Below are 25964 nucleotides of genomic sequence, written 5' to 3' on the forward strand. Positions count from 1 at the left end.
CCTGTTTGACATGCAATGACATCATCCTGTGGAGAGGGTGGGTGTGGACGGAAGACAATGTAATGTCGGCTATAATTACGGGGCTTAATATGCAGGATCAGGGAGGTGGCTGTGAGAAGCAGGCAAGTCCTTCTCACCGGGCCTTCCTGGGGAACACAATGGGACACAGTAATGCAGTGTGGGGTCTTGCTGTGGCAATACTAAAAGGAGCTGGAATCAAAGGACTACCCTGACCAGCCTTCATTTTCTGATGCAAAAACATCTCCAAGAGCCCACTGAAGCGAAACCGCATTCCCCCCACCACTGAGCCAACTGAGCTGCAGTGGCGCGGCACAAAGGACAACGTGTGCGCGCAAGAAATTCACAAGCAAGCAGAAACAGAAAAGAAAGCACCTTTAAAAGCATTACCACACCGTACACTCATAACACAAAATGGCTATACATCGCTTGGTATAAGGGCGCTGTGCTGATTTATATGAAGCAATTAACCTGACCAGAGGGCATTGTTTTCTTTTGTAAAAATAACATTCACGTGTCCACTTTAAAAACACAGGTTTTTGCCAGGCAGTGGTGGAGAACGCCTTTAATCCTGACTCAGTGCTGATTCAGGAAGCAGAAGCAGGCGGATCTCTGTGAGTCTGAGACCAGTCTGGTGAACAGAATGAGTTCCAGGACAGCCAAGGAACCCTGCCTCGAAAAACACAAAAACAAAACAAAACCAAAAAACACAGGAGAGGAAAAAAAAAAAAAAAAAAGGCAAGACAGTAGCTAGCACATTCTCTAACCAGGAGGAATTTCCACAAAAGAAGTTTCTATTTTACAGAATGCCTCCAGTCAAACAGGATCAGAGAAGCCAGGGGGATGACATGGCAGCGGACATGAACAGTGTAATGTGCCTTGTCCAAATTTATGCATTTTTCAGCAATTCATAAATAGCAACTTCTAGGGCGACCCTGAGAGTCAATGTGACACTTTTTTCGTAGGTACCAAGGCTGCAGGGACTGTTTTCTGAACCACACCATAAGGAAGACAGAGATCTCAATTGGTTTCAAAGCGCGAAGGGCCCTGATTAGACAAAGTGAAAAAACTTGGCTCCAGGGAAATTGGAGCTTATAGTGTAAGGAAATTATAGGCCAAAGCAGCTACTTATATGAGTGATGTTATAAATCACTTTACAGTGGCCAACATACAATCAATCTGAACAGTCAGATGAAGCCACTTTCCTCAACATTTCTTAACATTTCCCCAAAGGGTTAAAGGCAATACTATAGATATTTTCCTTTTTAAGAATGTGTATCCGAAAACCTGAGAAACAGAATATAACGTAATTTATGAAAACTCCCAAAACCACCATGACCAACGACAAACACAGTGATTTAAAGTGAAATGAAGCTAAAAAGCACAGCAGGGGAGAGGGGACCACAGGGGAAGGAAAAGATAAACGACGAAAGCACATATTTAACCATGTTTCACCCCAGGAAAAAAGTAACAGGTCGCATTCGTGGATCATTTAATATGGCCTCACTATTTCCACCCTTCACAGGGTCCGTAGCCTCTGAATATTCATAACCCTCTGTAGGACAGGACCATCAGTAAGGAAACCGAGAAACAAAGAACTGAAGTACGATCTGGAGTTTGCGTTTGAACCTGTGTATTCAGCACCAGGCACTTGTCCATAACTGTTGTGACTCAAGAAGGCTGGAAAGGCTTGGACTCTAGAGTCCTTCACACCTGTCCACAATTCCAGGCTGCAAGACACATTTCAGCGGAAACTGGTACCCATTTCTTGAGGCTTCCTCTCCTTAAGAACCAGACAGAGCTGGATATAGAGGAGGCTGCTGTGGGCATGACTACCTGAGCTGAGAGGTATTTCAGGAAAAGTCCTTGGAAAGAGAAGCAGCATGTGGGTGAAAACCCAAGACTCCAATGGGGTACAGTGAGATTCTCAAAGGAGGCCAGGAAACCTTGTCTGTTGACACATGCTGAGCCTGGATGGACATTCCCACATTCACGGGAAGAACAAACAGAACTCCAAATAGGACCTTTGAAAAAGGTCTACAGTATGAGATAAAAAGACTATTGGAGCGGGCGGTGGTGGCGCACGCCTTTAATCCCAGCACTCGGGAGGCAGAGGCAGGTGGATCTTTGTGAGTTCAAGGCCAGCCTGGGATACAGAGTGAGTTCCAGGACAGGCACAAAGCTACACAGAGAAACCCTGCTCGAAAAAACCAAAAGAAAAAAAAAAAGTATTGGCCTGAGAGTTAGTGGAAAATTATATCTAAAAAAGAAAGAAAAAACAATGGCTTTCTCTAAGGAACAAGGTGAAATTCTGGACAATAACTGGTATCCAGATATATATATGGCAGACATCTCTGTGAAATGATAGGGAACCATCCAAAGTAGGATGAGCCATGATCAAGGGTGACGCTGACCTATGGAGGCCAATGGTGAGGATAACTGGCCTGGCGGAGAAGATTGGACCAGCATCACCTCCTAAGCGTCCTGTAAGCAAATACAGGCAAGAAGATGCCGAGTAATTTATCTGCAAGAGCACAAACCTACTTAGCAAAGGTGATTAAATCTCAGAGTCTCTGTTCCAGCCCCACCTGCTAAGGGCTCTGCCCACTGTTCTCAGCAGCTAGCCATTGGCTACTTGCCTTGGTCAAGTCTCTGAAAGTTAATATAAATAAATACCCGCCTACACTTTAGTGTTTAAAGGAAATCAGTCACAAAGGAACTGCTTATAATGTAAGTAATGATTGCATGTTTTCATTTTCTAATATAGTGTATTTTCCATGTGAAGGTGATTCTAGTGTCTTGAGCCTGTGACAGCTCATGACTCATCCCTGTACCCTTGTAGGCCTAGTTCCTGGCATTAGTTCCTAAGGCTCTTTAACCTAAAGCTTCTTTGTCTGGGTGGTTAAAAGATAACCACATTCCTTCTTTCTTACAAGCTTGTTGCAGCTGGGAAAAGGGCCACATCTGAAATTTGGAATCCTGAAAGATTTTGTTCTGAAATCTGCTCTGTGGTTAGTTTAAGGTCTTTGGTTTCCTTTTCTTATTCAAATTGTGTTTTTCTTCCTTTCTTTCTCTGTGAGTTGTAAATTGGAACTTCTGTCATGTTTGTTGCTAACTGGTTTTAAATTTGTAAAGGAGCCTGCTTACCAGGCATAGAAAATCCACTGGCTGGGTAAAGTTTGCCAGCAGTGAAGGTTCTAAGCATAGAATCCTATTTCTAGATGGACCCCATGGAGTGAGTTAATTTGACACATCATTTCATTTATACTTATATGCAGGAATGATATTCCAAAGGCTCTAAATAACCTCTGCTCTATGTATAAAACAATAAGACAAAAAATCAGACAAGATATAATAGCATATCTAACTGACCACAGTTACGACTTACTTAAGAAACAAACACTGGCCGGGCAGTTGTGGCACATGCCTTTAATCCCAGCAGTTGGGAGGCAGAGGCCGGCGGATCTCTGTGAGTTCGAGGCCAGCCTGGTCTACAGAGTGAGATCCAGGACAGGCACCAAAACTACACAGAGAAACCCTGTCTCAAAAAGCCAAAAAAAAGAAAGAAAGAAAGAAAGAAAGAAAGAAAGAAAGAAAGAAAGAAAAGAAACAAATCTAAAAATAACCCAAACCAATATTATTTGTAGAAAACACGGCTGTGATTAGAGAGCGGAGCTATTAAAAAGAACGAAATGGAGAGATGAAAAAAAAGAGAGAGAAACAGATGACATGGGGGATGAAGGGCTGGCCTTTCTGAGAGCACAATGGAAGAACAACAGACAGCTGGAATGCTAGGTGGGGCTGTCTGTCCCTGTCTGCACACGGCGCATGTCAACAGAAAACATTTTTCCTCATAAGTAGGAGTATATTCTAAAATCACAATAAGAGGTATATTTTAGCAAACACACTAATCAGTGATGGTTGGTTATCATTATCGAGCATGGTGTATTGTCATAGTAGTACATGCTACACTTCCACACAGCTGGCAGTTCAGGTGTTTACACCAGCATGGACAGAAACCTATGACATTCAACTATGATGTTAGGGCATCCCTAAACAATAGGAATGTCCCAGGTCTGTTACAAGCTTATGGAATCTCTGTTGTGCACGCACACATTATGATTCATGGGTATGTAAGTGGCTGCAAAATGAAGTCTTAGAAATTGTAATTTAAAGATATTTTGGGCAATAAGCTTTTTAAAATAATTTAATCCTTCATTCCTTTTTAGATCAGTGGTTCTCAACAGGTGAGTCAAGACCCTTTGGAGTTGAATATCAGATATTCTGATTATCAGATATTTACATTATGATTCTTTTTTTAAAAAAGATTTATTTATTTATTATGTATACAGCATGTATAACTGCAGGTCAGAAGAGGGCACCAGATTACAGATGGTTGTGAGCTACCATGTGGGTGCTGGGAATTGAAGTCAAGACCTCTGGAAGAACAGTCAATGAATGCTCTTATCCTCTGAGCCATCTCTCCAGCCCTACATTATGATTCTTAACAGTAACAAAATTACAGTTATGAAGTAGCAACAAAAATAGTTTTATGGCTGGGGGTCAGCACAACATGAGGGACTGTATTAAAGGATGGCAGCATTAGGAAGGTTGAGAACTATGTTGTAGAACTATGTTGTAAACTATGGCTGGATTTTATGTTTAGTGGCTTCTTAAAGGATCACGTGATACAGAAAACAACTGTGTGCTTTAAACATTACTCTTTCATAAAGAAGGCACACAGAAGAAGGAAGGCGTAGCTGAGACTCAGTGAACATGCCTGTTGTACATGGATCAGAGCCACACAAATATAGGATACTAGGACACATTCTTCAAACTCTGTGAGTTTCAAGCTACGTAAAAGACAGACATGGTCCCCTTCCCACCCACCCTTTCTCTCTGCAGTAGTTTTAGGTCTTCTGTATCTTGCAGAACCAGTGAATCCTCAGAAGCATTAGCTGATCCAGAGAGAGCCAAAGCTCTGTACTGAAGGACAGTCGCATTAGTGCTGAAGTAGCCATTGACTAGGAGCCATGACACTTGCTACACTCCTAGTCTATGGTGGAATTACCACCGCAGTTCATGCTGGGGGCATGAAGGTACCTGGAGAAGAGTAAGCAGGCTGCTCTGAGCCTGGATTCCAAACCAGAAGCAAGGTGTGTTCTACTCTCGAGTGAGGGCCTTTTGACCTGTGTTTCCAATAAATGATAATATTTGCTTAAAGGGAGAACTAAAGAAAAGAAAGGTAGAGAAATCTGCTGTGGAATAATCCTTCTGCACACTGTGTGAATTTATATCGCTATAATTGGCTTAATAAACAAACTGATTGGCCAATAGCTGAACAAGATAAAGTTAGGCAGGAAAGCCAAACAGGATGATGGGATGGGGAAGGGCAGAGTCTGAGTCAGAGGAGTCACCAGTCAGACAGAGAATGGGTCAGACATACAAAATGGGATGGAAGTAAAAAGTAAAAGCCATGAGCCTTGGGGCAGCACATGGATTAATAGAAATGTGTTAAGTTGTAAGAGCTAGTTAGTAACAAGCCTGAGCTATTGGCAGAGCATTTATACTTAACATAAGGCTCAGTGTGTTATTTGAGAGCAGCTCCAGGATAAGAAAACTCCACCTACAGAAATCTCTCTGTCTGTCTCTCTCTAAAGTATCATTCTAGAAAAAAGGAATAATGAATTTCCAAATTCATACTTACTGCAAATAGTTTACATATATCTTAGGCTGACATTTAAATTGATTTACGGATCCTAAGTCAATTCTGAGACATTTGCCTTAAAAAAACAACTGTTATCATTGGATTCTAAAACTTGGAAGAGAAAAATCGCAAGGAATTATCATCAGAACCCTTGAATGACTGGCCACCATAGTGTCATCTATATACATTATCTCCAATGATGCTATTATACATAAATTGTTTCTTTCGAATTTTAGCATGCTAAGCATGTTTTGCTGTGAACATACAATAATGTCATATAGGTGTTAATAACATAATCAAATTAAGGGATGGGGCAAATTGAACCAGTACCTTAAAGGTCTCAGATGTAAGTTGGGTGTGGTAGCACATGCCTTTAAAACCAGCACTCACTCAGGAGGCAGAGGCAAGCAGATCTTAGAGTTTGAGGCCAGCCTGGTCTACTGAGTTCCAAGACAGCCAGACAAAACAGGGAAACCCTGTCTCAAAAAAGCCAAAACAAACAAACAAACAAACAAATAACTAAATAGGTCTCAAATGTCAATAGCCAATCATAAGCCACATTACCATAAAAATCACTTTTCCGTTTGGATGATCACGGCTTTCTGGTGATGATCACCTGAATGCACATTTCTGGTAATAATCTGATTTGAGCATGGCTCCCCAAGGGTATTCATATCTGCATGTACTGGCTTGTTAAATTATGCTATGCTAATTGGTGGTTCACATGACAAGATACGCATAACTGGTCACGAGCATTAAAATGCAGGCCATTCTCGATTATGTACAACAAATGAAGTGCCTGGGACTCGGAAGACTCAATCTACGGTCCATCCCCAACTGTATATGCTGCCGGCCTTCAGCCTCCTTCCAAACACCTGTAAATAAATAGCTAATCTGAGGTGCAAAGCAGTACCATGCACCAAAGTGCAAGTCCTTGTTTAAGGGGAAGAGACAATGAAGCCATGTCCGATTTGTCATTGTGTAGATAAAACACCAGTGTCCACCATATTGCAAACTCAATTAAGTTTTATCTGGTTTGTACTTTCTACAAAAAGAAATAAGGAAAGGCAAGGGTTAAGAGTCCCCATCCTGGGAAGTCAATACTCTGAGCATCCTAAGGTTGTGGCTCTTTCCTGATTGACAGTTCTTGTCGATGGGGCAGGTAGATTTTCTAAATAAGTTCCCCTCCCCATAGGCCGTTTAAACCTGGTTTTTAAAACATATTAAGTGGAATAGAGGACAAGCCCCTGTCTGCATTGTGGTAGTATTCATGGTGTCCTGGGTTATAAAACCAGGAAGTGAGCTCAGCAATCAGCTCCACCCTTTTGCAAACCGTTCTTCAGAGCCTGCCACAGAATCCCACAGAACTCTTGTCTATTGTTTTGATTACCTGAGTGTTCTGCAGGACGTTTACATGGACCTAACGTAGTTTAGTCCCTCTATTTTCAGAAAAGGAAAGGACACAGAAACTTTCCAGAAAGCTCCAAGCCTGACAATAAATAGGCTCCCATGCAGCCAGGGCGGCTACACAGGTCATACTTTCAGACCCTCGGAGGAAGGGAGCGGACCTGCCCTGCTGTCCCTGACAAAGGAGCAGACCCTGTCCAGTGTCCACTATAGCCTCAGGGCAGTGAACCGGTTAATTCACATTCATTTCCCTGGAACTCGGCTCTATCACAGTCACCCCTGGTGTCTCCGATTCTAGCACTCAGGGATGAAGGCAGCTGGAAATCAAGCGCCTACATCCAGCCAGAGTTTTGTTCTTACGCCATTTCAGAGGTTGTGAATCCTTAAAATAGCTATTTCCATCGATGAACCGAAGGACTTGGCTCTAAAACAGTTTCAAACTAGGGCATACTTGAGTTTGGGTCCAAAATTTCTCAGGCCACAAAGAGATGTCAACATCTATGACTCAAATGGCATAGATCATATATTTTGGAGCATATCCTATGCACATGTATTTTTTAGCATATCCTCAATGAAAAGAATTTACCGGGCTCTCTTACAAATTTCTGATTTGCACACACTATAAGCTTAGTTGTCTTGTTCACGAAAATAATTAGAACCAACTCTTGGGCTAGGAATTATCAATAAGTTGTCTTACACCTGCAAGGTTCCAAACTGAACTGTGCTTGCTGCCTATGTTTTTAATGACAGACTGTCTGACAATGGGCACTATCTCAAGACATACCACAAAACATGAGATTGTATCCCTTCCAGGGGACCAGAATAAAACTCTTTTTACTCTGCCACCCCCGCCCCTGCATTAAACTAATTACACAAAGCTTGAACACCTCTTAGGGCCCATGGGGCATCACCAAAACAATTCTCTCCCGACTGAACTGCATCACCAAAATTCTGAATTTTGCACTGGGAAACTACTTGGAATTCTAGTTGTGAGCACAGTCACCCCTTATCTAAGCAGGCATCCAGTGCATCCAGTGTAATTAAAAAGCATCCATCTTCCAGGTGAAAGCTCGGAAATGCCAACAACTCTGCAAGATGGCTACAGAGCTGTTCATCACGATGGTGCTGTTCACCTAGGCAGTGGGGTATATAAGTCCATCTTTAATCTTTTGCTATCAGTTTTTTGTTTTGTTTTGTTTTTTTGCCATCTGTGATATTTTTGCTGATTTTCAGGAACCCCAAAGCAACACTGTGAGGAGGGGGCCTCAGGGCCCGGTGTGCAGTGTGCTGAGCGCTCAGCTTCTCTTTGCCACACTTGCCTTGTGAGGCTCCCACAGGATCCTATGAATTCAGACCAGAGGCTCCACAGTGAGTGTTCTCACAACTACTGAAATCCCCACTTTAGGAAGGAAAGACTGGCTTAAGGCAAAGGACAGATGTAGGGACTTTCCCACAAGACAACAAAGGCAGTCCCTAGCATACTGTATTGTATCTCGGTCCCTCCAAACCACGTGGCAACAGTTAGAAGCAAACTCCATTTGAGTCTTTTAAACTGAGGTGCGGTGCACTCTGGTGCTTGCTTTTAATCACATACTTCTCCTCTCAAATCACATATGGATTCTCTTGTTTCATTTTTCCGTGAGTATTCATCTTACTATTCCTAAGTACAGGCAGTCCCTTAAGCTCTGGAAGAGTTGATTAAAGTCCCATTGTTTTTGTCTTGTTTGTGTTAGCTGCCCAGGCCCTGCAGCTCATTTTTAAGGTGCTTCCCCAAGCAGGGGTACTTCTTACTTTCCCACATGGCTCCAGGACCAAGGAAACACGACTTCACACACAATAGTGATTACCCTCAGACAGCAGTGAGAAAATAAAAGCCGTGAGCCCTGGAGAATGATGTTTGGAGATACTTGATCGTTGCCGCGGTAGCAGTTAATTAGTCTTGGGTTGTGCTGCTGGGGGCGGGGTGCTGGTACCTGGGCAACCTTTGTCAACACTACTAGACTGTCTCTGTCTCTGTCTCTCTCTGTCTCTCTGTCTCTCTGTCTCTCTCTCTCTCTCTCTCTCTCTCACACACACACACACACACACACACACACACACACACACACACAATTTGTAAATTAAGAAAGCATTTTCTTTGTAAAATAGCTCTAAGTTTTAAAGGAATAAAGGAAGTCTTTTCCTAACTAAATTATGAACAGTGGGGATGGCTTCTCCTACATTTCCCTTCACGCTTCTTTGCTTATTAATGAGTACTCGATATCATTTGCCTGAAGTTCAAGACACACTCTTTCACTTTGGGTCTTATCCCTCATCTGCCATTCTCTCTAGTCCATCACCACAAACGCAGAACATGGCCCCACAAAGACCCAAAAGGTGGCGGTAAGCAAGTGCAGGGCTGGGGCTGCCTGGAGGTTCACTACTGTTGTGTGCTTTTTAAAACCTGAGTAAATTCACGGGCACTTTTAGTCCCTGAAAGGGAAGAAAAAAGCATGGAGGCCACCTGCGATGCCGCCCTCGGTGAGCAGTGACAGCCAAGTGCTCCCGACTGCACTTAGCTGGACTTAATGGACGGTTATTGGTGTTCCCTAACATGGCTCCTGCGCCCAGGCAGCCACTTCCTGCCACCTCCCTGCCTATGCTGGTCTACATCAAGTAGTTCCCCAGTACCCATTAGGAACCCCTGAGAGCCATTTCTGTCGGCAGACTAAAACATCCTTTCGACTCAGGTTTTTTTTTTTTTAAAAAAGTGAAATGAATAGTTATTTCTAGGTGGTCTGAATGAGCCATCATTAACTCCCTGCGGAATGAAGGCGCCCGAACACAGCAATGACACGATGTTTTTTTCCTCCATGTTGGTCACACCGGTACCAAAGGACGGAAATCACCTCGTGTGTTAGGATGTGGAAATAAAAAAAAAAAAAAAAAAAAAACCTCTGACATTTCAAAGCTGAGAGGAATGCAATCTCACAGGAATTGAGTCTTGTGCTATATACACCACAGGATCCTGAATAGCTTGGCTCTTGAACTGTTTTGAAAATTGCAAGCTATAGGCTGCAGTCTGGACCCTGCAGTCTGAACGGGAACAATAAGATGAGGGGCAGGTAGGGCCAAGGGGTACTGAGCACGCGGCCTTTCCCCGAAAGTGGGCTAGGCAGGCTTGAGCAGGCAGGCGGGCCAGGCAGGAAACTAGGGATTTGCATTAAAATACCTCTTTCCCAGGCAAGTACCATTTACCTCAGTGAGTATTAAAGAGAGGTCTGGTTACTTCATGAAAAGTAAGACTTGTCATTTTAACATCAGCGTTCCTCCTGTCATCTTGGACAATGACATAATGAAAAGGAATGAGGGAGCCGTGAGGGCATGGGGACAGGGACCCTGCCCTGTCTATGAGCCTAGAACAAAGGAAGCGGTAGGACAAAGCCTTGACTTTCCGGAGGTCACAAGTTCCCTGGGTGGTAAGTCAGTCCCTTGAATGCAATGGGAGCTTGTATTGCTGTGCTTAAAAGCCAAGAGCAAGGCTGGCAATCTATCCTTAATTCACCATCATAGAGCAGTACTCTAAGCACACGCAACTAAGCCACAATTCTATGTCATGACTAAATATACAGGACTAGACACAGAAATATGGCAAACACATCCTAAGAGAATAGTCATATCTTTCTTATGACTCTGCAGGCAAATATTGGTCATGAGAGTTCAAGTCATTAACGAGAAAGGAAGAAAAAGACTGGCCTGCCTGAAATTGAAAGGCTTGGTTTGAATTCTCTACCTCCATCAGTCTCGGAAAAGATATTTTTAGCAGTCACTGGGCACAGACCTAAAGACGCTCACGGGCAGTTTGTCTGTCTTTCATTCTCTACAGGAAAGACACGAGTCCTTAAAACAGAACCGCCCAGGTACACATTTCAAAATCAATCGCAACCGTACGAAGGCTTTTGTGAATGGGATCCAGTAGCTAGTAGCAACAAAACTAGTCACAGAGTGTAAATATGCCGAAGTCAAACTATTTACTGAGCTGAGTGAGAAAATAAACCACAGGAAATCTGAGTTTCTTAAATTTGGCAGAGACTGTAGTCACTAGTATGCTGAAGAGAAAGGAGGAAATGGTGGTGGCCTGCAGAGGATGAGGTTTGGAAGGGTGGGTCACCACAGGAGGGAGACAGCTAGGGTTCTCCCCTTCTATCAGCATCCTTGTTTCCGGTGTGGTTGGCCATGTTGCAAATGGTCTAACCTCTGCTCGACTCTTCACTACTCTAGCACATGGCCTTCATTTTGCTCTGGTACCCAGAGGACTGACAGCGATGTTGAAAACATGATCTGTGACTAATCTCAAAGAATCTCACCGCCTCTACACAAAAGGAACAGCCACATGCCTTCTGAGAATGTCCAAGGCAACTCTTTCTGAGGATCACCATTAATATAAGTTAAAAATGACTACAGGAAGGGAGCCAGCCATACATCTGAACTTGGTATTTCCCACAGACAATAGGAGTCACCACACGTATAAGTCACACGGAATTTCTCTGTGAAGACCGGAGATGGCTACTCCTTTATATTTTGCTTCCCACAAGATAGGTCTCAATGCGTTTATGCACATGAGTTCAATTGGTCTTCACAAAAACTCCACCAAATAGAGGTAGGCATTCTGATTAACAAGCGAGGAAATCAAGACATGAAATGTTTGTCCAAGGTCGTTCAGAAAAAAAAAATCCATGACAGGGCTAAGAACAACTTGGGGGAGCTAGCTCCAGAATCTGTAACTGTTTCCTTGTGCTGAGGGCAAAGAACTGGGTTATCAAAAATTTTAACTATTTGAAAGAACAGATAAAAATGACAAAGTAAGAGGAAAGAGAATGAAATTGGTGTCCTCTTCCTTTGGGGAATGACTTCCTTCCATCCTTCCTCCTTCCTCCCTTCCTTTCTTCCTTCCTTCCTTTCTCCCTCCTTCCCTCCCTCCCTCCCTCCCTCCCTCCTTCCCTCCCTCTCTTCCTTCCTTCCTTTTTTCTTTTTTTTGTACGAGAGGCATGTCTCCTCTCACAGACAATCATGGGATACTTCTTACACCCTGGGAAGACAACCAGACTTCCCCTGTAACTGTATGCACCAAGGTCTACAGTTAACCCTGGGGGAAAAAAACAAGAGGAATGGAAGTGAATAGAATTTTCTGCATCATGGCAACCCTGAGCTTCCGTAGAAAGTCTTGTTGATTCTCACTCCGGGAGATCTGCAACAGTGACTCAAATCCAACATCATTAAGGCACAAAAATCATACACAAGAACACAAGCTTTATGATGGCGTGGGATTCAGAAATAGAAGGGCTATCACATGCTGCTCTGTGTTGAAAGACTCAGCTGCTGAACTGTCTCTTCGGTCAAAGGCTAGGCTGTTCTCTCAGGACCACTGTGCCTACCACTAGTCCAACTCTCACATGGCCAGAAAGCTTCAATCAGGGAAGAGCTGTGGGGGTTGACCTCAGCACACAGCAGGAGTGTGCTGAGTGATTGTGAGGCAAGTCCATGCTCAGCTGGTTTGAGACACTGGCATAGACTTCGGTGACTGATCAGTCCAAAAATTATAGTCTGCCAGTGCTACAGGACTCCAAGACCTCTGGACTGATGTTCTGAAGAATTCACTGTGCCAATGCACCTAGTGTGCAGAAGGCCACCTACATGCCGTGTCCCGAATGACAATTCAAAGTAGTTTTGAGTGAGATGTGATTTGACTCCCATTGAACCCCAAAGCCACAGGACCAAGTCTAAAGTAGTATGAGTGTGAGGACCTAGTTCCATCTACATGCTCTGCCCTTTGCAGTTAAGGCCACTACCAAGTTTTCATATATGACTTCTGATTCTTAAAAACAACCAACTTAAATGTACAATGGATCTGACTTCCACATGAGCCCTTGCCTATTGAGTCATGGATGGTAACAAATATTCTGCTCTAAGGCTGCTAGCTAAAAAACTCACCAAACCAAATGAATCAACCGACAAACAACAACAAAAAAGGCTTTTTCTGTTGCTTGTTTGTTTGTTTATTTTTTATTTATTTATTTTATTTTTTCGAGACAGGGTTTCTCTGTGTAACAGCCCTGGCTGTCCTGGATCTTTCTCTGTAGAACAGGCTGGCCTCGAACTCAGAGATCCACCTGCCTCTGCCTCCCGAGTACTGGGATTAAAGGCGTGTGTCACCAACACCTAGGGTGCAGGACTTTATGGCGCTGTGCATGTGAGTGCTAAATGCCTCTTCCTCCCCTAAGAGCAGAGGTCACAGCTGTTCGGCTCCACACTTCACCTTTTAGAGTGCATGGCATGTGTTAGGTTCCATTTAAACAGTTTTGAGGTGACTGGGTGGCTTGTTTTTTCTTTTGTTGTTGTTGTTTGTTTTTTTAAAGGAATCCATCATTCATTGTATTCTTTATCTCTAAATACACTTAGACTCTTGAAACGCTAAATGAGGGGGTTCAGCTGAGTCCACTGTAAGCAGCCTGAGAGACAAGCCTGGCTTTTAGTGAGACTCAAGTGAGTGGGGATGAGAGCGCTAGACTTGAACTCACCTAGAATCAGACTAAATTTCTCTAGTGTGTTCAGGAAACTTCCATAAATGTTTCCTTGAGCTCAAAGTAAGGGTGGTCTTGCCATCTCCACCCACCTCACTCTGTGTTCTTACCCTTTACCCTCTCTCCCCAACACACCTAAGGTTCAATGTGAACTATGTTTTTCTCGTCGATAGATTTTTAGAGTTTGGATTAAAGACTTTAAATTTGGGGGCTAAAGATGCCAAGGCTCCAAACCCCAAATCAAAGACTTTTCCAGTCCCAACCATTTTAGATAAGGAATATTCAACCTGCAGCAGAGTCTTGGTTAGAAAGCTTCATGCCTCCACAGGGGCACCATTGCCTTGGCCCTGCTCAGAGGGACGCTGGGGCACTGAGGGACATTCCTAATATTAACTCATTCTGCAGCTGGCCAGAACGCGAAGGACACTATGCATGCAGAAGCCAGTCCTCAAAACCAAACACCGCTAGATCGGTGACCTGTTCTTACTGCAGGTAACAGCAGGAGGGGAGGGAGGGTGGACAGGACACGTCAGGCTAATGTGGCAATTTGGAGAGATTTCTCTTCCTAGTTTCCAAGGGTAATCTAAGTTCTTTAGTTTAGTCCAGAAAGTGTTAATTCCTCAGCAGGTGGTTTTTTTTTTTTTTTGTTTTTTTTGGTTTTTTTTGCAACCTTCCATTTTGCAATACACGTTTGTCATCATGTAAAGGCAATCCAAATGTGAGCATATACAATGAAAGCCACATGTTCACAAAAGAAAGAAAAAAGTCTTACAGAACAGAAAGCCAGAAGAACCTATGGGGAGGCACAAGCGCTTGGCTTTGACTTGTTGACACAAACGTGCCTGTTGTCAAAAGGCACCATCTTTGGTGAGACAGTTACAGAAATAAAAACAAAACACAACAATGAGCAAATACCTTAAGCTGTACCCAGCCTTCAGCAAAGTACTCGCTGATGGTCCCTAGGTAACATCCTCCCGGCCCCCCCCCCCCCCCCCCACCATCTTCTTTACGTTAGTTATTAACATATTCAGTTTCATGCCTGAAAGCTATAGTTGAGGTTCACTGACACGTACGGGATTTTATTCTAATCTCAAATTCAAGAGGACAGGAAGGAGATGGTCTCATGGCCATATTACCAAGTTCAGAATGACTCATAAGGGCATCAACATTCCACAGAAGTGGTTTCCAATCTCGGTACACATGGGATAATGGCATATGATCTAATCATCTGAAAAGTCCAATCTTCATTCCTGATGTTCTTCATGCCTGATGTCAGTGCCAGTAAGAACTCAGAGAAGAGAAACGTATAGACAGAGAACTTTTGATTTTATGTAAGATTCAAATAATAATCAAGAAATAAAATGTAGTATCGTGTCAGTGGAAATCCCTTGGACAGAAACACCTCAACCTAGAAAGTTCGTGAGCCAGAAAATTGTTTTATGATGCCCAAATGGGACCAGATGGGAGAAAGGCATTGCTTGCAAAGGAAGATGAGATCAATCTGCCTAAACCGTCACCAAAGCCCAGCGATGTGGGCGGGGCACATCCTCACAGAGAGGGCTGCCAGGGAACAACTCAATGTTTGTGTCCTAACCTTTGGTTCTCCCTTATTGTGTTCTTTTTTATTCTGAAAGAAAGGCTGTTTTCACAGTAGCTTGGAATATCAGACTCTTCCCCACCCTAAGGAAGACCTGTGAGCTGAAAACATCTTTTGCGTCTGAAATGCCAGGTGTCCTTTTTCTTTCTAGAGAAGGGACTTAGAGGATCGTAGGAGCACCCAATTTGTACTCATAGCTTTGAGTAAAATTAATATTGAAGTAGTCTGTAACCCCTTGAGGTCAGATACATTGAAACCAAAAAAGGGAAATAACCTGGACTTTGAAACCTCTCACCTAGAATCCACACCATAAATAACCCACATGGCAATTACTTACATTCTATTTTCTTAGATTGTGGCTACTGGCTAAAGTCATTGACACAAAATACAAAGAACTTTGTAGCAATGAAAAGAATTTTTTTGTTTTTGTTTTTGTTTTTTACCATGCTAGGCAAAAGTTTCCCAGCCAATGGTCACTTCCCCCATCCTTTCAAGTTCTAGGCTAACACTAACAGCAGCCTCACCTGGAACTTCAGGAGAAAATCTTGCGGAGTGTCGAGATACAAAAAGTTTGAGTTCTTGGTCCAAGTTGCATTCAATCAGGTTTGTGTCCCATGATCGGATCCCTGTGGAGGAAGAGGAAGACAGTTGGCAGGCTTCTAGAAAGCATCCCTAAAAGGTTTCTCGGGCCTCTTTCTGGAGAGTCCCTTGACTAGGCGTGGACGCTCACAAATGCAGAAGGGGAGATCCCTCCACTGAGACTCAAGGGAGGGAGAACGGACAGTGGCCTGAGCTTCTGCCCTTCATAAAACGGAAATGCAGCGCTGCTGGAGGCTGGAAAGAAAAGTTATTAGGGAAATGGCAGATGGGAAGAAAGGGAGAAAGGATAGAAGATGCCAGTCCTGGCTAAGAGACTCCAGACTAATCTTAGCTTCTCCAGGATCCGTTACCAGGTGGCCAGTGTCAGATGCAAGTGGAATGGGCAGCCGCCATTTAAGCCCAGGCCTCTGGCTTCCAAAGGATGCTATTGGAGTGTGCTGGTGTGGTTTCTTCCTTTTACTCACTTTTCACCCTAGTTTCTTAACCCCTGGACATCAGCCCCAAATGGTGTGATCTTCAATAAGCATGTGGAACCCAAGGCTTGGCCCAGGAATCCTATCAGTCATTTCTCTTATTTCATTTTGGCAGGAGTGTTTTCAGTCACAATTGTGAGTTGTGCTGAATCTTCTTTTTTTTTTTTTTTATCCAGAAGGAAAAAAAAAAAAAAAAAAACCAGAAAAGTGGCACCTTCTTATACTTTTTAAGACTCTGATGGAATTGGGAGTGGGCATGAACTTCCTTGTGTTAGCCTAGAAGGAACAATTAGGGCCTGAGTAACTCACAATCAAGAAAGAGAATGATGGCGGTTTCCAGCACTGGCCACACCTCCCCCTCCTCATCCCAAAGGGGATGCCTCAGGGGGAACCCAGAGAGCATCAAGTTGGGAGAACACTGGACAGCAGCCAGGAAATGTGCACCCCAGAACCCTAGACAGCATATGTGTATGTGTGTTCACGTGTACGTGCTTAGACTCTCCTCAACAGATTGCTCATGATGGAGCCTGTACATAGGCACCGTGACTGTACACTGGTGTGACCACCCTAAACTGCCAAGGATCAATTTCTGAACCAACAAATATTTATTATCTAACTCCTAAGAGAGGGGCTTGAGCCCTTAGGTCTAACTCTTCAAGTGAACAATCTCTAACCAAATGGCCAATGATTGATTGGTTGGTTGGTTGGTATTTGTGCCATCAGCCTAGAGGGTTTAAAAGTGCAGGAAATGCACCTCTAAATCCTTAATGTTTGCCTGTATTTAGCACCATTTGTGGTTGATTAAATGTTCTTATCTTAGGAATAATCATGTACATTATAATACAATAGATATATAACACATATCTTAATTATATGTAATATCTTGATTAAAGATATATTAGATATATATCTTTTAAAAGATTGTGACACTCAGTTCACTGTACATGTAAAGGTGTCTTCAAATTCATTCTTTATAAATTTTTTTTTTTTTGAGACAGGATCTTACTACATAGCTAAACCAGCCTAGAACTCACTCTATCTAGTCCAGGCTGCCCTTGATATTGTAATTCTGCTGCCTGAGCTTCTAGATTGTTGGACAAAGACATTTTCCATCAGAGGAATATTTTTCAAACAGTTGTATGCCCCTTAGACAGAAGCAGAATCTCTCATAGGAATAATGGGAAGAAGTCAGAAAAGAAAGAGTTAACATTCCCAAGGAGCATTCCTAAGGAGAGGCTAAATTATAAGGGAAAATTTTATGAGTCTCCCTGGAAACATTAAATGGCCTCGGTTTGCATTTGTGCTAATGGAATATTTAAATTTTAACAAGAAAGGCATGTTGAGAGTTTGTGGGTCTTTTTAGTGGAGAAATGATAAACGGCTTCTTTTTGTTCCCCACAGAGCTTGACAGGTTGAGAGGTCTGAATTCATTAGAATATTTTACTTCAACATACACACTCTATACTAGCCTTGTGCGGAAAGCCATTGAGTTCCTGTCTGAGCAGCTTAATTGGAACTGTTGACAGAGCTCCATTTTGTCTTCTGGGTTGTCAAGCTGGGTCAATAAGTTAATAATGAGACATATGTATTTAAATTAAATTCATACTATTTTTCCATCTTTGTTCTGAGTAACATCTAAATGGCTACATTATTTGAATGACTTCATCTGGGGTTAGGCACCATTCGCTCTTGAGCTGTTGTTCATTTCCCCATGTCACAACACAAGTGGCGAAATGTTCGCTTTATATTCATTGATGTATTTTACATTTCTAAATTGACAATAGAAAAAAAATGCTAAGCCTTAAGAAATCCATTGCGTTAATTTTTAAATTAAACCAGTAGACAGCTGATAAACATAACTTCCGTGTGTAAACTCCCAATGAAATTAAAACTTGAAGGTTTTTTTTTCTAAAATAGCTATTTCCAACCAAAGTACTTATTGATGATGCACAATCACGGCTGGAATTCATAAAATAAAGATTACAATGGACTTCCTGCTTACTTTAGGTGGAAATGAACATTTTGGAGCCCTATCAATTTTGGAAGTAAGAGCCTTAGTAATAACTTGGTCCCTTATGCTGGATATTATTAGTAAAGGGAGACTAATTCTCAATAAAGATTGATTGCTTTTTATTAAACTTGTAGATCTGTCCCCCTTTATGTTTAACTGGGGGCAAAAGTCCCTGATGCTGATAAGTTCTTCTCCTGTTTTCTCTCTGGAAACCATAGCCAGAGGGGATGCCCAGGTGTTACAAGGTTCTGAAGAGATTCCGAAGCAGGGAAACCATGCCGTATGCCTGACCCTTTTTTTCTGATGATCCTCTATCTCTAAGGACAAGTTCTTGACTGAGGCTTTGATTCTGTAGCAATAAAAGGACTTCACCTTGACTGGATTACCCAGGGGCTACCTACTGGAGCAGATGGAGTTAATAAGCCCGTGTTTCAAATGCCAGGTTCAAGGGGGCACCTGGCCCTTGAGAACGCTCCTGGCTGCTCCAGGATTCTGGCCCAGCCCTGGGAAACAAGCACTATCAAGGTGTCATCCATCCCAGGTGAACAGAAAGCATCCAAACATCTTTTCTTTTCGGTTCTCTCAGCCCATGTGGTAGCCATGCACAAAGGAGCCGCCACGCACGTGGTTTTTAACAGATGGAAGAAGCGGAAGGGCATTTCCCAGCACCTCGAGGTGAAGAAGAAGGAGGAGGATCACATCCTCCTGAGCCTGCAGGCTGGATTGTGCCAAGAGGACCCTGATCTTGTAGGAATGTTTGGTTGGATAAAACCAAAAAAGCGCCTCTCTTTTAATGGATGGAAACTGCGTATCCCTAAAAGAAGCAGCAGAGCAGAGAAGAGAAAATGAATGGACCACACAGTGCATGCCAGTTCTCAGGGGTTCTATGTGACCGGTGCTCGGGCCTTTCACACGCCGTTTTCCTCAATGGGTCCGATTTAATTGTTCCCTTTGAGAAACAGGCTTTTGAGTATTTCTTGTAAATATCTGAACGGCCAGCCTGTAATCCTATGATTCTGTTTGGAAAACAACACTAAAAGGTAATCTGAACCTTAAATTGAAGCATAAATCCAGAGAAACAACTGAAAAAAAAATGTTAAGCGGCTTTTTAGAGAAGATTTCCCAGTTTTCCTTTCACCCAACCTTTGGTTTCCTCTTTACAAAGTCTGTAATCTAATGACGGTCCCATATTCCTATGTGGTGCAAATGACATCTTACAGCACGTCATTTCAAAGCACTGACAGAGAAAAACTCACTGTCTTAGATAACATCTTACAATAGAAGCAGACAAACTGATTCAGAAGAATTTATTTCTTAATCTAGAAGTTAGAAATGACTTTGAGAAGTAAGCTCTCAGGGAAGATTAACAGTAAAGCATCGATTTAACGGCCTTCCATTTGGGGACTGGCCAGCTTGTGCTTCAGCTTGGATCACAGAGCCCTTAGTGGGTAACACCAATTAGGCAGTGCAGGCAAAAAAAAAAAAAAAAAAAAAATCCATCTGCCTTCTGACTTTGGAAGTGTGAAGACGGATATAATAAATGTAACACATTCTAGCATCTCTTTAACTCCCACCATATATGGTTTTCACCTTTTTTTTTTTTTTCTTTGCTAGAAGAGAATGAAAATTAAACCCCAAACCTTTCCCAGGTTCTTTATTCTCTGGCCTACCATTTTGGAAAGAACATAATGGGAAAGCAGCGTCAGGCTGTTACAATGTAACCAGCTCAACTCGCATCTAAAGGTGCAAGGCAGTGGATATTAGTTATCTATCTTCTCATGAGCACATCTTGTTTATTTTCAATGTCACCTAGAGGGACAGCCGCCTTGTAGAAGTAATCCAAAGCAGCAAACAGACCCTTAGTATTCATGAGACGGTTTGGTTTCTCTAAAAAGAATGGCATGAAACAATGAAAACTCATTTGCCAGGTATTGTTGTATATAGCCTAGATATTAAAATACACCCAAATAAATGCCAGCGTTTCGCTAAAAATTAGGATATCAGGCTAACTCCACATTGGGCCAATCGAGGAGCGGCAAATGCATCCGTTGGTGGTGGCCACTATGGTTTGGAATCAAGTCCTATATAATTACATCAGTGTAGCTGGACCAATGCAAGGAAGCACTATTGTTTGAAGCTCTGGAAAAGAAAAAATCAACCCTGACTTTGACTTTGTGCTCTTGTTACACAGCTGAGCAAGTGACCATTTTTCTTTCTTGCTCTCAAGAAGCACTTAGCATCCATACTGGGTGTTTCAGGCCGGTTGCTTTACTGCCTAAGCTACCATCCCTCTGCAGGGGTCTAGACTTTTTTTTTTCCTTTCCAGAGTGCCCTGGGCAATCAATCAGATGGCAAACACACCCGTCTCTAGGGTCTCCAACTGCACAGTGCCTTGGTTTGGATGGGAAAGGAAGAGGAAATAAGAAAGGCTAACAGATGAGAAGCTGTTTTCCCAGCCTGCAGGCAGCCCACAATCAGACCTGAGCCCCCTGGAGCAGCTCCATCTTGCTTCACATAATGCAGCCCACAGGCACCAGCAACAATGGCAGTGGCATCGGAGTGACCTCTGGAGGAGGCCCAGCTGGGATCTGCCAGCTGAAGCTGCAGCGTGTCATGCCAAGGAAACAGAGCCTGCCTCCCTGTTGCTAAGTCATCCCAGACTCTCTGAAAAGCTGGGAAGCAGGATTTTCACTTATCCTTGAAAGGCTGGCTGGCCAGTGTGAGCTGCATCGGAGACCCCAGGACCCAGGAGAGCACTCTCCAGAGGATCAGCAACATCTGTTACTACCCTGGAGGAAATGGTTGTGCTCACACACTTGGTTGATTCTTAATGAGATCGATACAACCATTTTAGAGATCCATGCAAAAACCTGAGCAAATTAGGGAATTAAAAATCAGAAAAGCATGGTGATTGCAAAGTGAACATTGGGGTTGGTGGGTGGAGTGGTTTCTGGGCTGTTTCTTATCTGGACAACGCAGGTGTGCTCACTTTGTGAAAATTCAGTTAACTGCTAGCCTTTGATTTGTCTTTTTTTTCTCATTAATACTTAAATTGAAACTTTTTTTTAAAAAATATTTTGAAGGCAAATCTGGATTTTAGCACTAGATGCTACCAGTGTAAAGTGAAGTAAAGCTAGGGCACACATTACAGAATTCCTTGGCTGCATATTTTCTTCCAGGCTTGAATAAACCCTGGAGCGGAACACCTAAGGGATGGTTAGACCAGTAACAAAGCAGGAAGATAATTGTAGTCGGAAGGTGATGGCAGAGCCACCTCCCTTTACGCAGCGCAGCCCACAAGTGGATGACCATACAAAGACAGGGTCTGAAAAGGACCAGCTAAATCTTTATCTGACGATAACCTGCCTGTACTACCATCTGACCCGGTCAGGCAAGCTGTGACACTGCAGTACCGGCCCTCCTGTCCCTGCTGTGCAACGTGACCTTGAGTCTGTCCCTCTCACCCTTCCTGCCTCTCTGGGTCCCCAACCTCTAAAAATGGGCGTGATGATTCCTCTGCTGGCACTACAATGGACGATCCTGAAAATTCTGGAGATGAAAAGGCATTTCTTAATATATTGTTTCCCAGCAATGTTACCTAAAGAAAATGATTTTTTAAACACCCAGCCATTAATTCCCACAATAGCCACACCCAAAGTCAGCACGTGTGACTTTTTCCAAGGAGGAAAAAAAATGTGCAATAAACTAAGTTTGAGAAGCAGATCAAAGGTTCATAGTCTGAAAATGAAGAATGAGACGTTCAGATAAAGCATTCCATTTCTGAAATCTCTTATTCTTGATCCCCCCCCCCCAATTAAAAATCATGATTGGCTTCTGCTCACTTTTTTTTTTTTCCGGTTCTTTTTCTTTTTAGCTGAAAAGGAAAATCCATGCTTTAAAGTTAAACAAAAGAACCGGGTCTGCAACTCCAGTCCCCACCCTGCAGCCTTTTGTTCTGGGGGACAAGTGGTCATTTCCAAATGCAGAGGCAGGTGACAAGCTTTTGTTTATTTATTTATTCATCTAAACCAAAATCATTTCATCCATCTTTTATTGGTGTGAATGCGAGCGGGAAAGGAGTGCTGCGTGAACGCCCTTTGTCCGCCTCGGGCTGCCGTAGAGACCGCAGTGCGGACTGCACCACGCCCACCAGCCGGTGTCTCCCAGCAGAAACGTTTCAGCACCACCCGGAGAGAATAGAGCGCTCAGGATGGCGCTGTACGGGGACTGGGCGACCTCTGCCAGGGATGAAGGGAAGGATGCGGAGTGGGGCGGAATAAGGCAGAAGCCGGGGCTGCCCACCGGGGAGGAGGGGGAGCTGGGAGCGCAACAAAGCAGCTCACAGCCAAAGGTGGGCGCAAGGGCCCCCAACCGCGGGAAGCTCGGGCAGAGCGAGCTCAGGGCCAGCCAGGGGCGCCGCAGTGCGGGGGCAGGTGCGAGTGCCCGGCGCGGGCACTGCGGCAGGCCGGGTGGGGCTGAAGGGCGGGCCGATCGTTGCCAGCCCCAGACTGCGCCCTCCCGGACCCTCCCAGCCCCGCCCAGGGTTCCCCGGGAACCGCTATTCCGCCTCTGCAGAGCCCGCTCCTGGTGCGCGCAGCAGCCCAGGAGCTGGCCCTACCCTGCCACCCCCTCTACCCATTCAAGCTCTGGTTCCTGGAGCTGAGACTTTTCAAAGAAGCCCACCCTGCAACCTGGGGCCCCATTGTCCTTTCTGAAAGCTGAAGCCAGGACCTCAGGGGCAGGAGCGAGGCCCGGCTTCGTCTGGGAACAGGGCGCAGACGGGTTCCATGCCTGTGTCCTCGGGGAGGGGGGGGGGACCGGGCGTGGCACTAAGACTAGCCTAGTCATTCCCAGAAAAGAAAGGATCGGGAAGTTTTTAAGTCAGGAAGGGTATTCTCCATTCTCAGGACGTGTGTGTGTATGTGTGTGTGTGTGTGTGTGTGTGTGTGTGTGTGGTGTGTCAGGGGCGGGTGGCACGAGGTGGCTATGATAAGGACGATTCCCATGCGGGCCTTGGCACATGGTTATTTCGACCCCAGGTTTTCGGGGAAGGGGAAGGAGGGTCCCAGCCTTTGGCTAGGACGAGAGGGGAGCTGAAAAGATAGGTTCTGCTGGGTCCACCCCACCCTTTCTCCGCCTGCGGTTGCGGTTTTATTTATGGCCTCCGCTCCTGTGACACCTGCATTTCGTGGAGCACGAGAGGAGGTGGCCAAGTCGGCGGTAGCCGCAGACCCAGCCAGGTGACCCATCCCTCGGGGCTATTAAAGATTCTTTCTCTGGATCTCAAATAGAATAATTTGGAAACTAGCTCAGAAAAGAGTCCAGATGGAGCGTGGGAGGTGGCCTAGAGAGGCGTGGGTGCGGGGCGCGCGGGAGAACAAGGTGGCCGAGGCGCCCTGGGTGGGGTCGTTCTGGCGCATCTCCCTACGTACGTCCCTGGGGGGCCGCGGGACTGCTTACCCAGCTCGATGTTGCCGATGGCACGCCTCAGGTGCTCTTCGGTCACCGTCTCGCCGACCACCACCAGCAAGTAGAACTTGCTGTCTAGGAAGCGGTGCGACAGGCTGGGCGAGGTGGACGCCGCCGGGTTGGCGATGCTGCCGGATGGCTCCGGCTCGGTGGCTTCCACCACCACGGTCGCCATCCTGCCGGCGCTGCTAAAGCCTAGGCGAAGTGTTCCTCTCCCGCCGCTCCTCTGCTCTGCGGCAGGAGAAAAGATTATCTCCGAAGGTGCTGTCTCCGCTCCGCCCCCTGCGTCCCCCCTCCTCCCGACGCGCGTCGCCTCCCCCTCCGCCCTCTCCCGGCGCGGAAGAGAGGAGCGGGGAGTGAGGAGCCGGGGAGGCGGTGCCGTTTATATGGAGACTAGGCTAGGAGCCTGGGAGGAGGAGGAGGAAGAGGAGGAGGAAAGGACCACCCGGCACATCCTCGTGGTGGTTGCCTCCACTCCTCCAGCCCTTGGCCCAGGGCTGATGTCATCTGCAGCAAATCATTTCGCCGGCGGCCCGGAAGCTGGAGGGACGAGGTGTGTGGACAATGGTCTGGGCAGGGCCAGGAGCCAGGCTCTAGGGGACCCTAAGAACTCAGCTGTGGTCCCGAGGGGGCCCGCACCACCACCCTTACATACACACACCTTCCTTGCCCCAAACCGTCCTCCCTCCAGTACTGGAGAGGGGATGACTTCCTGTTTCAGAGTGGCAGTATGTCCTGAGTCCCGAGTGCACATCAGGCCTCTGCCTGTGTCCCATCCATCGTGAAGTCGGGATTTGAGTAGCTGCAGCAGTTACAGTGGGCGCTGGATGAGGGTACCCCACTCAAGAAGACTGGAACCTGTCTTTTTGACCTTGTAGATTTAGTAAGGCGTATTTATAATTTTTTTTTAATGATAGAAATATGTATCACCTTCACTTAAAGGATTCTTTGCAAGCCCTACACCTAATTTGTTCAGGCTTTGGAGTCTAGTCTGGAATGACTAATGCTGAAAAAGAACTGGCCTTTGGTGCTCATGGGAAATGAGTGAGAAGAGGCAGACATATTATGCTAGATACAGATTTCTTTTTTTAATATGCTGAACAGATAGCATCTAGCGTAACAAAGAATAGAGAAGATACTGTCTCTGCCCAGCAGGGCTACAGTGACTATAATGTGCTTTTCAGTTCCTTGGGGATACAGAGGCAGAATTATTTTGTGTGACAATGATGTCTTTTAAGATACACATAGCTTTGGGAGTTTTTATTGCTTTTGTCTATATTTAGAAGAACTCATAATAATGTTTCTAAAGGCCATCATATACATCCATTTCTCACAAATCTAATGAATGTGTTTCTGTCTTAGGACAGGCAGGGAGGGCAAACACTGACTATATCATTAAAAAACAAACAAACAAAAAAGCAAGACTACAGTTTTCGGGAAGAAGGTTAGATGGAAATAGTATGGATACCCTTAATATCGGGTATATACTAGTTTTAAAATGACAGTTAGAAGGCTGTAGCTCAGCTGGTAGAATGCTTGCCCATTCCAGCATCATAACCACTGGGCAATGCAGTCCCAGCACTCAGGCTGTGCAGGCAAGGATGATCAGAGGTTCAATGTTATCCTCAACTACTGATGAGTTCAAGACCAGCCTGGGATACATATGACCCTGTCTAAAAACAAAACAACAACAAAAATACCTATTGTAAGATTTTTCAAAATAACCCAGTGTCTTAGGTGTTGACTGCCATAACTTACTAGTTACATGCCTTTTGCCCTGTTTCTTTCTTGAAGCCTGCCAGATATGCTATTTGGTGGGCAGCCAAAGACTATGCTAGTCTGGTCAATGGAGACTAAAGATAATGTCTGCCCCAACCCGAAGATAATGTCTGATGTACGGCATTAGGGATCTGCAACAAGCTTACTGCAAAGATTTGGCCACCAGTGAACAAAAACTGTATATTTAAGTGGGAAGGTGATGGATGTTTGGTGAAGACAGTCATTTACTCTTAGGTAAGGGCAGAGGGATGATCCATGGTGAGGGTGAGGAGGTGAAGAACGTCTTTGCAGAGGTCATCCATCTAATGGCTTCATCTAGTGAGTTACCTCTGTTTCTCTGAGC

General features: G+C 44.6%; 1 protein-coding gene across 1 annotated transcript in view; it reads right to left on the reverse strand.

Annotated features, from left to right (window-relative positions):
- Map1b (microtubule associated protein 1B) overlaps positions 1 to 24127 on the reverse strand; it is a 102825-nt gene extending 78698 nt beyond the window's left edge. The window contains exons 1-2 of the mRNA XM_036207114.1: positions 23834 to 24127; positions 15814 to 15915 (exon numbers count right to left, since the gene is read on the reverse strand). Coding sequence (XP_036063007.1) covers positions 15814 to 15915; positions 23834 to 24017 — 286 coding nt within the window. The 5' untranslated portion in view covers positions 24018 to 24127. The remainder of the gene's footprint in view (positions 1 to 15813; positions 15916 to 23833) is intronic.
- Positions 24128 to 25964: the final 1837 nt, after the last annotated feature.

Source organism: Onychomys torridus, chromosome 15 (assembly GCF_903995425.1).
Source record: "Onychomys torridus chromosome 15, mOncTor1.1, whole genome shotgun sequence".
In the NCBI taxonomy this organism is placed as follows: domain Eukaryota; kingdom Metazoa; phylum Chordata; class Mammalia; order Rodentia; family Cricetidae; genus Onychomys; species Onychomys torridus.